The following is an 18165-nucleotide window of genomic DNA, read 5'->3' on the forward strand; positions in this document are numbered from 1 at the left end:
CAAGCCCCATTCATTTTGTAAAAAATTGTTGTCCCCGACGAAGCAAATGAAAATACAACAAATAGGAGACTATATCTTTATAATTGGCGCACTATGTAAGCAAATTATTCCCCATAATATTATGGAAGTCATTTTAGTTAATGGAATTCGAGGCAGAAAATTCACAATATTTAAGAAGTTATTGAAAAACAAACTCATATATTCCTCTGAAATTTATACTCGGTCAAAATTAACTGATTCTAGACACGTAAAATATCATTTAAGAGGTAGACCACACTTCGGCAAAATAAAATTTTTTGTAAGAATTACGAATTGTGACTGTAGAAGAGTGTGTAATTGTCCAAATTCAAGTCATTACGCGGTTATTATTCCTTGTAATTCCGAAATAGCATTTCCTACTTTTGTTATACCACGCGTAAGAGTGCATTTTATACACAAAATTGAATATTTGCATAATGAATTTAAAATTATTGACGTCGAATCTTTGCAGACAGTATGTTTTTTAATTAATAATGAGAATGAAACTTTTCTGGCAGAACCTGTGAATACTTTAGAAAAAGAATGAATTTTACTTTAGTAATATATTTCTACATCCAGATCTTCAGGCATTTATATAATATAATCAATTAATAATTTATATTGATTTCGATACTTTGAAGTAAGAATATTTAAATGAATTAAAATAAGTAATTTCTCGATTCTACAGCTTTTCAATATTTTGTTTTTTTTAGTTCTGGGTTTTAGATATATAAAATAGGAGTTTAAGATTTCGGATTTTACATCAATATTATACTGAAATGCAATGTTTGTTTCAGGTTTTCTTTTTTGAACTCTTATCTATGAGTATCGTTAGTTTTTAGGGTTTCATGGCCGCACACAAAAACCCATATTACGAGACTTGGGCGTTCGTCCGCAGTTCTTAAGCCTTAAGTCGTAAGACTCAAATATAAGAATTAAGATTTAAGTGTAAAACTTAAGAGTCAAGCATAAAAATCATAAATCGACAACACCTGTGTAATAAAATGAAATATTATTCCATCAGGAGCACACTCTTTACTATAAACAAACTCATCATAAATATTATCAATATTTTTAAGCCTAAATTTTACTTGGTTCACCTTTCATTTACTCCAAGACAAAAAATTTCAATTTTCTGGTCATAAAAACTTATTGCACAGCCCTATCTAGCATAGAAAACTTTTGCGCAGAAGTTTTAACTTTAAGTTTGCGACGGAAACTTCCTGCAAGTTTGCATTGCAAAACAGAGAAAATATCTATTTATAGAACTTTTGAAGAATTCAAAGTATCTTTAAACATGTGTAATAATAGGATGCAATATTATAATTCTATACAAGCAAATGTAAATTAATTGTTAAATATCATAGTACATCTGTTGCAATGTGCCGAATGTAAGGGTGAATTATCATATTGAAAAAAAATTATATTTAAAAAAATTATGTTGTTCTATTTTTTTTATGTTCAAAGTACTAAAATGACTTTCATTTTTTTTAAACAACGACTCAATAATATACGCATTTAATATTTGACATATAACAAACATATTAAATCTGTTCAATTTATATACTCAACCTATATTGACAATATTAAATTTTAAATAAAACTATGTAATTACAAATTAAGTATAAAAATTTTATACCATGGTTCATCCAAGGTTAAAACATCATTGTCTCAATCCATCATTTTCCAAGGGTTAGAAAGAGTAAATTCAAAAAAAGAAAAATAACGATTTTTCGTGGTTTGTCCAGGGTAAAAGCGCTTTTCTCTCGACCCGTGGTTCACCAAGGGTTAGAAAGAACAAAATTCAATTAAACAAAAAAAAATTACCATGGTTCACCCAAGGTAAAAACACCTTTGTATCGAACCGTGATTTTCTAAGGAAATCAAGAAAAAAGGCAAAAAATGTTTTTCCGTGGTTCATCCAGAGTAAAAACATTTTTGTCTCAATCCATGGTTCGCCAAGGGTTAAAGACAGTGACAAAAATTCAATAAAAAAGACAAAAAATGTTTTGCCATGGTTAAGCCAGGGTAAAAACTGTTTTGTCTTGATCCATGGTTCGCCAAGGGTTAAAGTAAGAAAAATTCAATAAAAAAGACAAAAAATGTTTTGCCATGGTTCATCCAGGGTAAAAACTGTTTTGTCTTGATCCATAGTTCGCAAGGGTTAAAGTAAGAAAAATTCAATAAAAAAGACAAAAAATGTTTTGCCATGGTTCATCCAGGGTAAAAACATTTTTGTCTCAATCCATGGTTCGCCAAGGGTTAAAGACAGTGACAAAAATTCAATAAAAAAGACAAAAAATGTTTTGCCATGGTTCATCCAGTGTAAAAACATTTTTGTCTCGATCCATGGTTCGCCAAGGGTTAAAGACAGTGACAAAAATCCATTAAAAAGGACAAAAAATGTTTTGCCATGGTTCATCCAGGGTAAAAACTGTTTTGTCTTGATCCATGGTTCGCCAAGGGTTAAAGTAAGAAAAATTCAATAAAAAAGACATAAAATGTTTTTCCATGGTTCATCCAGTGTAAAAACATTTTTGTCTCAATCCATGGTTCGCCAAGGGTTAAAGACAGTGACAAAAATCCATTAAAAAGGAAAAAAATGTTTTGCCATGGTTAACCCAGGGAAAAAACTGTTTTGTCTTGATCCATGGTTTGCCAAGGGTTAAAGTAAGAAAAATTCAATAAAAAAGACAAAAAATGTTTTGCCATGGTTCATCCAGGGTAAAAACTGTTTTGTCTTGATCCATGGTTCGCCAAGGGTTAAAGTAAGAAAAATTCAATAAAAAAGACATAAAATGTTTTGCCATGGTTCATCCAGGGTAAAAACTGTTTTGTCTTGATCCATGGTTCGCCAAGGGTTAAAGTAAGAAAAATTCAATAAAAAAGACATAAAATGTTTTGCCATGGTTCATCCAGTGTAAAAACATTTTTGTCTCAATCCATGGTTCGCCAAGGGTTAAAGACAGTGACAAAAATTCAATAAAAAAGACAAAAAATGTTTTCCCATGGTTCATCCAGGGTAAAAACTGTTTTGTCTTGATCCATATTTCTACAAGGGTTAAAGTGCATTAATTTCATTACAATCAAAGAAATGTATTTCTGCTCTTCAGCCAGGCATTTCCCAGACCATGGGAAACGATCATAAGCAAGGGTTCTCCCAGGGAATGTATTTGCCCTAGCCTATGGTTTCGCCAAGGTTTTTTACATCTTACTTCGAACCTTCTCCCAGGGTCTTCCCTGGGTTGACCATTTCTACGCGGGATGTATATTATACCTTTTGGTGTTAACTAAGTTAAAGTATGTACATATATTGATTAATTAATCAGATAAAATTTATCGTTTTATAAGGTATTATATTTTTATAAACTAATGTTATTTTATTAAAAATTTATCTCCTATAGTTATTGTAGTGTAAATATTATTTGTAGTAATAAAAATTAAATTTTTTTTTATTTAATTTAAATAGGTAATATTTAATGTCTTAAATTTGATACTTGTTATTTTGCCTATATATGGTAAAATGGCAACAGTATTAAGGTTAATTTAAGAAAAATATGCAAATTATGTTTAAAATAAAATTATAATAATTTCGACAAATGAACAATTCTTATTAAACAAATAGACATTATGACATATAGATACCATATTAAGTAGAGTTGAAGATACGACAAAAGACAATTAGGACAAAGGAGAATATGAGATGAAATGACAATTCGTACAAATAGAAATGATATTATTTGAGAAGTGGTAATTTGGATTAAGGTTAATTCAATTTACAAGTTATCTTATAAAATGACCTTATTTAATTTTCCGTAATATTATTTAATCAAGAGTTGATTTTTATTCACTCAATATTTTTTAATGATTGTAAAATAATTGCACAATTTTAACATTATAATAAAGTTTAAATTATAATTAAAGACCAATTTCCCACTTAAATTATTTCTTGTAATTTAGACTCGGATATAGAACAAATTTTGTAATAAAAGTTTTTCCATGATATATAACTATCTACAGAATAAATATAGAGAAAAAAGATAGCTATAGAATATTCAACGAAAAAGTTACTTTACAGAACTCAGTTTAAAAGAAATAAATTGAAATACCCATGCAAGATAAAATTTCATCTAGAGGACAAAATATTGGCAAATATCGTTTCACGTATGCTTCAATTTCACATAAATTTATACGTATATAATAGAAAATTTCATCGGATTATATATATTTTATAATTCCGATAAGAAAGGATGGGAAATTTTCTATAAAACTCAAAAAAAAGAAGTTTCTTTAAATTGAAAATAATATGTTTAAATTGAATATCTTTTGAATTAGTATAGGATCAAATAAATTTTTTTTTCTCCTATTTATAGATACAAAATTTCAAACGAATACAAATATTTTTTAAATTTTTGACCATTTAGAAGAATTTTATAAAGTATCTAGATTTTTGTAATCAGTCGAATTTTCATATGAAAGAATTTATATTTAACTCTGAACATCGCTATGCTTCTCAGAAATATAATTTTGTTTTGAATTAGTAGAAAAGTAACTTTTAAGTTACATTTTTAAACGAAAATGACAACAAACATGGCGGCGAATACACAGACGTTCGTGTATCAAAGTCCAGGATACAGCGCCAAGGGGAGCTAGTGACCGTTGAATGAACTAGGAAACACCACATTAGAGCGACTCCACATCAAGTAATCGCACTAATTTTTGTTATTTTGGTAAATTTTTATGAAATTGATAATTTGGGTTCCTTTACTGGTTTAAATAAGAAATCCTAAGTAATTTTGAAAAATTCAAAATATTTTTCAAAATATTGCAAATATAAATTTTTTGTAATTTTCTTTTTGATTTATTATAGCATCCACAAATTTTAACTAATTGCGATGAATTTTTTTTTAAATTACTCGTAATTAGATGCTCTTTCATAAAAAAAATATTTAAAAAAAATTGTTTTTTAATTGTTATTAAAAAACAATTTTAATCGTTTAAATAAATCGAAAAGTATATATCTTCGATTTTTCTAAAAAAATTCATGAACATTCTAACTATGAGACATACCATCTTTTTCAAGGTTTTAAATTTTTCAGGACATTGTAGAGAATGTTCATGAATTTAAAAAAAAAATCGAAGATATATTTTTCGATTTATTTAAACAATTAGAATTGTTTCTTTAATAACAATTAAAATTTGTTTATTTTTTTCATAAAAGATCATCTAATTACGAGTAATTTAAAAAAAAAATTCATCCCAATTGGTTAAAATTTGCGGATGTTATAATAAATTTTAAAAAAAATTACAAAAAATTTATATTTGCAATATTTTGAAAAATATTTTCAATTTTTCAAAAATACCTGAGATTTCTTATTTTAACCCTTTAAGGAACCCAAATCATCAATTTTTTAAAAATTTACCAAAAAATTGAACCCCAAAATTTTTTTTCGTTTTATAAAAAGTTTCCGAATTCTAAAAAATATCTTTTAAAGACTCAAATATAAATAATAGTCTTAAAGAGAAAATATAAATAAATGAGAATTAACTTACTTCCGGTGTGACGAAGTAACTGGGACTTTTTTCAATAGTGACTTGACCCTTAAATGAATATGGCATTTTTCGTCGATACCATTCGAGACCTTTACTGTAATTATCGTCACGATCGAAAAAATGTACTTCGCCAGCTGCCTTTTGAATTTGTGGATGAAGAAATAGCATCTCGAGAAGTGCACGTGTACCACACTTTCTTACACCAATGATAATTGCTTGAGGAAGATGTCTATTGGTGCGAGGAAAATGTACTTTATTGGAAAAAAGAAGTGGTGGTGTAGCTCGGGCACGGGTTACCAATTCTATCGTTCTACCCTCAACACCGGAAGCGGCATGAAGACTATAGACTGCACTATCAAAGAGAACGTGAAAAGTCAGGAAAAGAGAAATCAGAGCGACAGACAGGAAAGCAGCGGCCATTTTTGGTCGCGATATCCCAACCACGAGGATGCAGTCCGATGTGTCGCCCTCGGCTGGCCTCATGGCGGAGCGGGGCATCCACCTAAAACATACGGAAAAAAAAATTATTTATATTTACAAAGAATGTTTTTTTAATTGAAATTATAAAACTCACATTTACGCTGGTGAATTTTAATTCTGCTTTAAACTATCAACACTTTAATTTGAAAACTTCGCCTCTAGGTATATGTAGTTACGTTCTACTGATAAGAACTCACTGGAAGCTTACTGAAAACTTATTACATGAATGCGCTCCCAATTGCGCTTGCAGGAGTCGTATCGACAGGGCGAACTTTAAGCCGGACTTAAACCACTTACCATTATTTCCATTGATAAAATTTCTAGTACACTTAATATAGTGTATATCACAGGAAAAAAGTCGATTTATTTTTGTTGCAACTGATGATTTTGAAATTGGTATCAAATTGAGTAAACAAATTGTAAAATTTCTAGGTTGGTTACCATTTGAGAAGTAAATTTGAATTTTTTTTTCCAATATTTCAACAGATTCTTTTCAACCTTACAAATTTTTATAATTTATTATATATAATTCAAATTTAACCAAATATTAATTTAATAGAATTCTTATTCAACATAATTTTAAGTGTTTCGAAGAATTTACAATTCATCGAATCTTCCTTTGTCCGAATAATTTTTTTCATGAATTTTTATGAATTCTTAAAATACAGTTGAACCTCGATAAGTGAGACTTGTCTAACTGAGAAACCTCTATAAGTGAGAAGAATTTTCAGGTCCCGTCATTTTTACATGCAAAAACCTTTATAAGTGAGAATCTGTAAGTGAGAATCATTTTTCTTGATTAGACCTCTGTAAGTGAGAAAAGCGCGCTATTCAGACCTCTATAACTGAGAATCTTTTCTATATTATAATTTTCTAAAAGTCAATATGAAATTAATAAACAGTAATTAAAATTTGATTAGACGTGTAAGAACAAAGGCTCTTTGTTCAAACTACAATTATACCTATCATACAAAATAAACTTTAGTTTCAAAACGACTGTAATAAGAAGCGTTTGCGAATTGCTTTATTTCTAATATTCAAAATGTCGAAAAGTAAACTTAAATCTTTTTCATTAACTGAAAAACTAAACATTATAAAAGAATTTGAAAGTGGAAAGAAACGAAATGTAATAGAAAGTGAATTTAGTCTATCAACTGCCACTTTTTATCGAATATTTCAATTCCAAAGCAACAAGATGTTTTAAGTGCACTAGAGACAATTCACAGATTTTTTGAATTTTCGACAAATATTAATGAATCAGTTTTTGACAAAATTTATGACCTTGAAAATCATGTTAAGAATTGCGCAAATAAATAATTATATGAAATTTCTTATTATGTAAAAGTGAAACTTTAATTAACAAAACCCTTAAAAAGCCTCTATCAGTGCAATAACCTCTGTAAGTGAGAAAACCCACTCTTCGACCTTCATAAGTGAGAACCTGTCTTACTGAGAAACCTTGATAAGTGAGAAGAAATTTTCGGTCCCTTGGATTCTCACTTATCGAGGTTCGACTGTACCTTATTTCCATATCTTCGAAATTGCAAAATGACTGACCAACAATTGACAGAAAGATTTCGGCGCGAATTTTAAAATAAAGAAATCAGAAATTATTAAGAAAATTGCGATATTGAATAATATTCTAAAATTCGCGCCGACATCTTTTTGTCGATTGTTTGTTGGCCATTAGCAATAATTTGGGACTAATAAAAATTCAGCGTTTTTAAAATTCTATTAAATAAAAATTCGGACAAATGAAGATTATCGATGAATTGAAAATTCTGTCATTTAAAAATTCGAATCACTTAAAATTAAATTATAAATTATAATATATTTGAAAGTTACAGGGAATTTTAATTAATATTTCTAATATATAATATTTTAGTGATAAATGTGGAGATGCTAGATTTTCCTGCTTTAGTCTCTTTTAGATTTTGGATCTCTCCATTTCTGTCAGTTTCGATCTATATGTTCTTCAAAGTTAAACTACGCTGTGTCGACTTGTGTTTACGTCATATTCTCACGTATTCGCACGCAATATAGACATTAGATTACCATGATCTTTTCCAATATTTTTCTCCTTCAATAACAATTGAAATCCGTACAAGTTTCTCTATATACATACCAATATAACAAATAATATTATATATTGTATCCTACTTTTCTATAAAAGTTAGTCCTCATATATACTAATTTATTTATTTAAAGGGTGTCCTATTTTAATCTATCAGGCAAAATAACTTTTAATCACTTGATTTTACAAAAAAAACACAGAAAATTAAAAGGCATTAAAATAAGCTGCAACGCTTCTTATTTTAATCCTATTTTGCTTTATTTTAATCCATTTTGGTATTAAAATAATCAAAATTGGATTAAAATAATAAGCGTTGCAGCTTATTTTAATGACTTTTAATTTTCTGTGAATGTTTCAGACAAAAGTTGTCATTTAGGACAAATTCAAGTACACCAATGGATGTCCCCCTTTGAGGGCATCAACTTTTGTCTGAAACTAATTATTTTTTCTCGCATTGTATAATTATGTTTCTGGGAAATTTACAAAAAAAAAATATAGAAAAAAATTTTTGACAAAGTGCCAACTATCTGCAAAACTGTTGTTGTCAAAATGCATGCGATATTTAAAGAGTCAAAACATAGCTTTAAAAAAGAAAAATTACCATCAACACTGTATCTTACTTCGTTTCAATTTGAAGTTTACAACGTATTATCACGTAAGTTGGTGGCGTGTACAAAATGGATCTGTAGAAGCAAATTCTACAGTGAGAGACGTATCTACATGGCTATATGTAACTACATGCATGCATTAGATACGAAACTGTGGCTGCTTAGAGGAGCATTTGCGTGTACTATATTTGATAGTCTCTATACCTCTACGAATTTCACCTCCGGCAACGAAGACTTTCGTTGCTCTTGCTGGAACTATAATTCAACCCACATTCAGTGAGCCCGAGGATAGATAAGGCAATCACGCGACAGACAATCAACCGTCCACCCTCCTCCATATATATAGTCCAACCAATTATCACTGCGTTTCTCTCAGCAGTATTCTTTATCATATTCTCTCATCCCAGTCCCATGCATTCCTCGCAAGTTTATATTTTGTTTTAAAAATTCATTTGTATCCTCATAAAATGGGCTATACAATAGTAAAATGAAATTATTGTCTTTTCAATATATATATATATACAGAAAAGTTAATTGAACCAAAATATGAGGAATTTGATGAATCCATAAACTGAAAAATGTCATTTGCGTTGCAATTCGAGTTTATTAGTTTTTTTTAATATCTTCATATTATTGGATATGCGTTCCGCAATATCTATAAAATACCATTTTCAACAGTACTTTAGGTTGTTGACATATTATTTTATTTTAGTATATTTAATTGAAATATAAACGATCAGCTCTCTAAATCTGAATTAGTAAAAATGTTTTCTAATTTGAATTAGTGACTCACTTTTTGCTTCTGAATTAGTAAAATTTTACTAATTGTTAGTAAAAGTTACTAATAATTAGTAAAATTTTACTAATTCAGAAGCAAAAAGTGAGTCACTAATTCAAATTAGTAAACATTTTTACTAATTCAGATTTAGAGAGAGTGACCTACAAGTATACGCTGCGGCAATAGCCAATATGGCGGCCAAAATCCTAAAATTGGACCCAAGTTGGTTAAATTTTGTTACTCGGGGGTTTTTGGGGTCGCTGATTACGAGTCCGATGTCCTTTTCTAAAAATTCAAAATGGCGGATCCAATAGTAATTAATTTCAAGCCGATTGTATTTATTGTGTGTCGAGTACTTAACAGCACTCAGTCTTTAAATATATACTATTGCTAACTCGTGGTTCAGAATAATAAATTTAAAAAAATTCGTTAAAATAATAAAATCCGCCATATTTGATCCGCCATTTTGAATTTTTAGAAACGGACATCGAATTCGTAATCAGCGACCCCGAAAACCCCTCGAGTAACAACTTTCATCAACTTAAATCCAATTTTAGGATTTTTAACCGACATATTGGATCCGCCATTTTGAATTTTTGAAACTTGACATCGAATCCGTAATCAGTAACCACAAAAAGACTTGAGTAGTAACTTCCATAAGCTTACCTATTTTTAATTGCGCTACGTATGATATAATTTGTTTGGAAGATTAGATGTATTTTTGAGGTTAGAATCGATAGATTTGATGTTTTATATAAATTTTCACTTGGTAACCTTGTAGAATAGTTTATTTAAATTAAAAGACCTTAGAAACTTATTAATATGTGTTTAGGTTCAATTTTGATCAATTAAAAGACACCATTTTATAGCGATTTTAAGGTATTTTTTGAGGTTAGAGCGAAACCAGGACCCATTAGCCAAATTCTGATAGCGGATTCGGATTCAGCGCATCAAAATACATAGGAATACTTATATTTCTCGACCCCAGATCAAGAAATTTTTTTTTTTGGATGGCTGTGTAAAAGAACTTAAAAAAAACAATAAATCAATACCACTTTAGGAATAGAAAATTTTTAACGTCATCCATTTTATAGAAGGAATTATTTGGGATTAAATATCCCTTTTTACGGATTTAAAAATCATCTATATTTTATACTTTATCTAACGAAACTTTTTTTGGAATTAAAAATTTATCTACATATATACAATGAAATAATTCATTTTGAAACAAAAAAATAATTAATTTTTCAAATACATTCCCCGCATTAAATGAAGAATAAAATATATAAAGAGTCTCTGTAAGCGCCATGCAAAAAATACTCGTTTTTTATACCTCGAATTTTGAAACTTTTTTTTTATGACAAATGGTTACATGTGATGAGCCGATAATACCTGCAAAATTTTAAGGTTAGCATATATGCTATGTTTAAAAAATATAGAGGTCTAAGTTTTGACCCATGATTAAAAAATACTTTAAAAAATTAGTTTCTAATTAATTAGAAAAATTTAGACGAAATGGTTCCTATAAGATTTTTGGCTGCTGTCTACGAATCTGAAGTCAGATTTTAAAAATTCAAAATATAGCGGATCCAATATTGCGGACGAATTTTGTAAAAATTTATCGAATTCTCTTGAAACTTGTTACTCGGGGGTTTTTGGGGTCGCTGATAACGAATTTCATGTCAGTTTTCAAAAATTAAAAATGGCGGATATAATATGTCAAACGAATTTGTAAAAATTTATATATATACTCATCAAGAAATATATTATCAGGTATAGAATATTCTTTACGGAAAGAGTTTATAAATTTCCAGAAAAATGCATGGCTCGATACTATAGTTTTCAGTATTTTTTTTATATACCCTCGATAAAGATTTAAGATTTATAGTTATAGCTTTAATATTAGGGAAAACAAGTTATTTTGATGAATTCCCATATGAAAAGTTTATATCCAAAGTGTGCAAATTTTTTCGCATAGTGTATATTGCAGATTTTTTTTCAAATCACTGAAGAAAGCATAAATTATTGTGTGATATCAAAAACAAAATATATTTTCAAAAAATTCTTATATGAACCGTATACTATATTAATTGTCGTGAATTTCAAATTAAAAAATGTTATGCTAACTGAATTTTATTGTTGACCATTCTCTATTTTTTTTCACCTCTAGTAGTAGACAATTTTTTTCAGTATATAACTTGATCGAGACCAAAAATGTCATATTTTAAATAGTTGCTGGTGAAATTGTTACTTTTTTTTCGAAATTTGCAAGCTCTGCGTAAAGTGTTGAATGTGACAAAGTGGTTTATTGATTCAACGAGTGTATTTGCACATCCATCGGACAAAATGGACTTTTGCATCTGAATTGTAACGATGCAAGTCCATATATGATGGGACCGAATATTTATTGGGTTTTCGGCATGACGCCAAATATTCATTTGCTTTGTATGACCAACGAAGCCTGTTCAAAGTATCAGTAGAATTTTCCGCGAAATTGATTCTTTAGAACTACTCTGTGTCCTTGTATATATATAAACAGTTTTCAACTTTTTTTTTTACAAATCATATATGAGATTTTTTTTTTTTTTAAAGTTTCAATTACATAAATATAGCCAAAACAATTCGTGCAGAAATTGACCTTATTTAAAATAGGGTTATGGTCAGAGCTTCCCCAGTTTTCTCTGTTTGAAAAAATGTAAATAAACTCAGTTTTAAATATAATCTTTAAAAAAATAAAAAATTGTAAAAACTGCCATTTATTTAAAATAAATACTTAAAAAATAAGTCAATTTAAAGGAAAACTAACAAGGTCTTGATAAATTTTTCTCTAAATTGAATATTGGTAGGAAACAGTCTTGTTGGGAATTAGTGTCTCTCTCTCTCTCTCTCTAACTTTATGTGATGATAAAATGAAATAAATTGCGCGCGACAAAATTAATTATACAGAAAGCAGGAAGAGCTGATACTGAAGAGGTGTCACAATCTAAGGTGTGGTCAGTGTAAAACACCACTTGAATTTGCCTTTATTACGTGTAGAAGTCGAAACTAAGTTCGTGACTTGGAGCCATGTTTGCTGCGTTAAAATTGAAGACCTTATCTTGAAACGGCTTCAATTAGAGGGGCCACAGCGGAAAGTAGCGATTTTACCGTCATATACCTCTCCAACAGAAACTTTAATTAGTTAATTATATTTCTGTCCGGTTTTGGTTCGATTAACGTATACATATACGGAGAGAAAGAGAGTCTAGCGTGGCACCGAATAATTAAAACCATCCGAATTTCCAAGTGTTAGAAGCAACTAGATAAAAAAAAAACAAAACAAAACGTTCGCAATATACCGATGTTAATAATATATATATATATATAAAAAAAGAAAAGAATTAAGAAATCGAAAAAGTAGACCTTGCGTGCTAAATTTTATTGCTTCCTTCTAATATATATAAGGATAAAAAAACCTAATAGCTTTTGCATGTATACAACCTTGTAAAAGTTACTTTTTATTTATTATCATTTGCTTCCATTCTTTATAATATACCATATATGTATATAGGAAAACAATATTGCTTTAATAATACATTTGTATTTTCAAAAGTTTTGACACTCTGCTTAATGATATGCAACCATGTATGTATATATAATGTATTCCTAAAGTTTCAAATGTTAGTGTGAACATATAATTTATAATTTCGACTCTCAAAGACTTTAAAATATGTTTTGTTCATTATGTGTATATCTAAATGTAGAATCATAGATTAAACATTTAACGCAATAATTAATTACAAACTTTAGGAACATGACACAATGATAAATTAAAATGATGAAAGATATAATAAAAGAATGTTAAAATACAAGGAAAAAAAAGTCTTTTCTACACGTTTAGTCTTTTAAAATTTTTGTAATATTATAAAAATTGTATAATATTGTTTATAAAATAATATTACTATTGAATAAAATTACTAATACAACGTATAACTACGTTTGAATAATTTGACATAACCTCAAAAAACCTCAAAATTCGTCTTCAAAATTTTAAAACCAAGAAAAATTCGGATTAATAAGTCTTACCATGACAACTTTATGTTTTCGTGGTCGCTGCAGACGAATTTGAGGCTATTTAACCCCATCACGTTAGATTTTTGAAGAAAACGCAAAAAAATTACAAAATTTGACCCAAAAATTTAAAAATAAAAAAAAATCTTATTTATAAGTCTTACCATGTCTATCTTATGTTTTTGGGGTCGTTGAAGCCAAATATATAGTCTATTTAACCCAATCACATCAGGGTTTTAACATACCATAGAAAAAAATATTTTAAAAAATCAAATTTTGGTATTTTTTCAAGTTTATGTCAAAAAATGACGTGATGGGGTTAAATAAACTTCAGATTTGGTTTCTGCGACACTAAAAGCATAAAGTAAACATGGTAAGACTTATTTATCCGAATTTTTCTTGATTTTAAAATTTTGAGGACGAATTTTGAGGTTTTTTGAGTCAGTTTCAAAAGTCTGACGTCAATTTTGTGATTTTTTAAGGTTATGTCAAATACCTGACGTGATGGTGTTAAACTGACTTCAGATTCAGTTTCAGCGACCCCAAAAACATAAAGTAGTCATGGTTTGAGCTTGAGCTCAGAACATGAATTTTTTTGTGTGTGCCTGTTTAATTTTTGTTTTAGGGTAAGTGTCCCAACTACTGTGATATATACAACTCAAGACCGACTTTAATGATAAAATATTAACATTTATGATAAACGATTTTTAAAGAAATAATTTTTTAAAACACCCAAAAAAAAGTAATCTTAAATTTAGAGGAAAATTCCTCTTCTAAAATCCTCTGAATATTTCCTCTTAAAATACGAATATTCCATTTCATTGTAGAATATTTTTATTCTTTGTTGTAAAGGAACAATGACAAAAGGAGTACTTTTGCATTTTCCTCTTCAATTGCGATTTTCCTGTTTAAATTTAGTATACCGTGGATGTACCAGTTACCGCACTGAAAAAAAAGTCTGGTTAAAATAACCAGAATTCTGGTTAATCTAACCAGAATAAAAAGTTATATATACCCTTACTACTTTTTCTGGTTAAAAGTACTAGAAAATTTGGTTAAAAAATTCTGGTTAATTTTACCAGAATTTCAAGTTAATCTTACTAGAATTTTTCTAGTTAAAAATTTTTGGTAAAAAAATTTCTGGTTGATCTTACCAGAAATTCTAGTTAATCAGAGAATTAATTAAATTTATTATTATTATATTATATTATAAAATATTATAAAATATGAATTAAAAAAATTTGTATTATGTACATATAAATGCAATCAAACAATAACACCTTTACACTGCAATTCTCTTAATAATGTTTATTTAAATATGATTATTCAGAACTAAAATTCTGATAAAACGTGTCAAGCACGTTTTCAACATAACCTTCAAACTATTTTCCACACGAACGGGTTTGCCGTTCGTCAACAATTTTTTCACTTATATTATAAAATTAATTAACCAACCTTTAAACAGATCTTTTAATTCTCCCAAACCCCAATTTTCCAGAGCTTGGTTAACTTTTTCATCCATTCTTGCGATCCGCACGATAAACTATTCGAAAAAGAACAACAGACGCTATGCAGTGTCCGCGAACGCGCGTTTTTAACCAGAATTATTTTAACCAGAATAATTTAACCATACTTATTTAACTAGAACTGTTTAGTCTTTTTAACTATATTTTCTTGTTAAAATAACTAGAAATTTTTTAACCAAACGCATCTAGTAACTTTAACCAGAACTTTTTTTTCAGTGCGTCCATGTCCCAGTTTCCGTCCATTTTACAAATATCTCGTATAGTAATTTAAATTATTTTTTAACAATAATAATTTATTCCTTTTGGCACGCAATCGACTTATTAGTTAAAGTAAACAAATAAAAGAAAATAATTTTTTTATAAATGTTATTTTGAAAATTAAACTGGACGGAAACTAGGTCTTAGGTGGACGGCAACTGGGACAACCACGGTATTTGAAAAAAGGAAAAGTTACATTTTTTTCCTGTTTGACATTTGCGCTTTTGTTTTTCGAAACTGTCAATTTTCGTATTTCTTCCTATATTACAAAAAGATATCGCCACCGCCGCCTCCGCCGCCGCTGTTTCAAGAATTCTTGACCTAGGAGGGGGGGTCCCCCCTCCACAATTTTGAGGTTATGTTCGTTTCAAGACTCTGAATTTAGCCGCAAGTCCCCCTTCCTCCTCTCATTTCCCCTCCTCCGTCAAAAATGACCTAAATTTTGAGGTTATGTTCGTTTCAAGACTCTGAATATAGCCGCAAGTCCCCTCCCCCGCCAGAAATGACCTAAATTTTGAGGTTATGTTCGTTTCAAGGCTCTGAATATAGCCGCAAGTCCTTCTACCTCCTCTCATTTCCCCTCCTCCGCCAAAAATTGACCTAAATTTTGAGGTTATGTTTGTTTTAAGACCCTAATAAAGCAGTAAGTCCTTCCCCCTTCCCTCATCTCTCTGTATTTCCCGCCAAAAATAGGGGGGTTGGCGCGCGAAGCGCGCAGGGGGGCGAAGCCCCTCTAGTTGTCATATAATAGTGTTGTGTTATAAATCGAAAGACCAAAATGGAAAAGAGACTCGAAGATTTACTAAATGATTTAAATCTGGGTGGATATATTGAATGGAGGTATAAATACAAAAAATATAACCTCTCGATGAATCTTCATTCATTAATTCATATTTCATTCTTTATTCCAGGAATCTATTATAATTTACCTTTTTTTGAATGTAAATAATTAAATCTTATTAAATATTTATTATATTGTTCAAATTTAAAAAAATTATTGGTTCTCTTGACATTAATAACACTAGGAATTTTTTTTTGTTGAGGTTTTGATATCAACATTTAATTCAATGTGTCAAAACTGTACTTTATTATCAATACATAACCATTATTATTGTCTAATAATTTATTCAAAACCTGTGTACTACGGTTATTTTCAACTTGTCAAAATATTAGAATATTATTCTTCCTTTAAGAGGATTTTTTCGAGAGGAAAATCCTTCTAAATTAAGATTATTACTTTTGATACCAAAATTAAGAGGAAAATATGCATTACATTTAGAGGAATCCTCTAGAATGAAGATTACATTTTTTAAGGTGAATGAAAAATTCTATAATTTTTTGCCTAAAAAATATTTTTTTTTTAATAATTTATTGATTAAGGCCATCCGGGAAAAATCCCTAACCTAAAAGTGTTTTCCCGCGCGAGATATTACTCGTAAATAACTTGAATTATCTTGTTCGGATTTGTCGGATTAATTAGATGAGGGCAAGCTGATTAAGAATCATCTCCATTTTTACAAGTAATTTTGTTGAAAAGTATTGAAAATCGTGGTTATAAAAGTTGGATTTTTGACAGAAGTGGGGATAGACATTGAATCTATGTGGCGCCAGCAATTCTAGCTAGTGGCCGCTGCTGAACTAACTTACCCCAAATTACAATATTATTGCAAAAATGGAGAAGAGCCCCACTCAGTGACCCTTCCTCTATTATTCCTCCAAATGCCAACTCGAAATACTTTATCCTTTAAAGATGATAAGAAATTTACGAAACCCCTTTTTGCCAATGTTTAAACATTTTTTTCAATAATTATTTATCAAGATTATGCAAAATTCCGAGAAGAGCCCCTGGCAGGGTACCTTCCTCTATTATTTCCAAAAAATTACAACCTAAAATATTCTATTTTTTTCAAATGAGAAGAAATCTACAAAACCATTATTTTCCCCTCGGATGCCCTTAATGAAAACTACAAGAAATATTTTTCAGGCGAAAAATTATAGAATTTTTCATTTTAAAAAAATTATTTCTTTAAAAATCGTTTATCATAAACGTTGCGTACTTCAGCTTCTTGTTGATTTAGAGGTTGGGTTTTACTAATTTTATAGAAATCGTAGTAATTGGAGCATCAGCAGTAATTGATTCACTTACCCTAGATGTTTAATAAACAATATTATTTTCTTCAAGATGTTTGAATTAATATTAAAATAAAGATTTATTACTTTATAAAATAACATGTTCAGTATGAAAATATAAAAACTAAGATTTTTATTTTGTTACACGGAAAGAAATTTTCTGTAGAATTTACAGAAACTCCTGCGCCATCTACTGATGTTTCTCCAAATAGAGAAATTTGTAGAATCATTGGCATTAAAATCTGTTAATTCTACAAGTTTGAGCTACAGTTCTCAAAAACTGTTGAGTGACCAAATTATGTATACTATATGGGGATAATATATATTTGGTAGAGTATTTCTTATAGGTTATATTCTCCTCCGAATACATTAAATTCGCGGAACATTATTGTATAAATTAGTATAACTTCTATGTAAATAAATTCATCCTTCAATAATTTTCTAACAAAAAAAATGAGGAGCAAGTTTTCAAAACTTATGATAAATCCACTTTTTCTTATGTCGAGAAATTGAAACAAACGACTTTTCTCACTTAATCACTACAGTTAATTTTAAAATAAAAAATTTGTAATAATTTATTTCTATAATAATGTTTGTATACTTAAGACGTTTCCTTTTTAATTAAACTTTCTTGCCGACACTATGATAATAATAAAAACACTAAATTCGCCTTAACCTCTCGCACTCAAT

General features: G+C 29.0%; 1 protein-coding gene across 1 annotated transcript in view; it reads right to left on the reverse strand.

The window, feature by feature from the left end:
* The window catches only part of LOC127286033 (heparan sulfate glucosamine 3-O-sulfotransferase 5), a 135449-nt gene that overhangs the window by 21441 nt on the left and 95843 nt on the right, over nucleotides 1–18165 (reverse strand). The window contains exon 3 of the mRNA XM_051312315.1: nucleotides 5572–6073. Within this exon, the coding sequence (XP_051168272.1) occupies nucleotides 5572–6073 (502 nt within the window). The remainder of the gene's footprint in view (nucleotides 1–5571; nucleotides 6074–18165) is intronic.

The sequence above is a fragment of the Leptopilina boulardi genome, unplaced genomic scaffold (assembly GCF_019393585.1).
Source record: "Leptopilina boulardi isolate dan_hultmark-lab unplaced genomic scaffold, ZJU_Lbou_2.1 LbouV2_342, whole genome shotgun sequence".
Lineage (NCBI taxonomy): Eukaryota > Metazoa > Arthropoda > Insecta > Hymenoptera > Figitidae > Leptopilina > Leptopilina boulardi.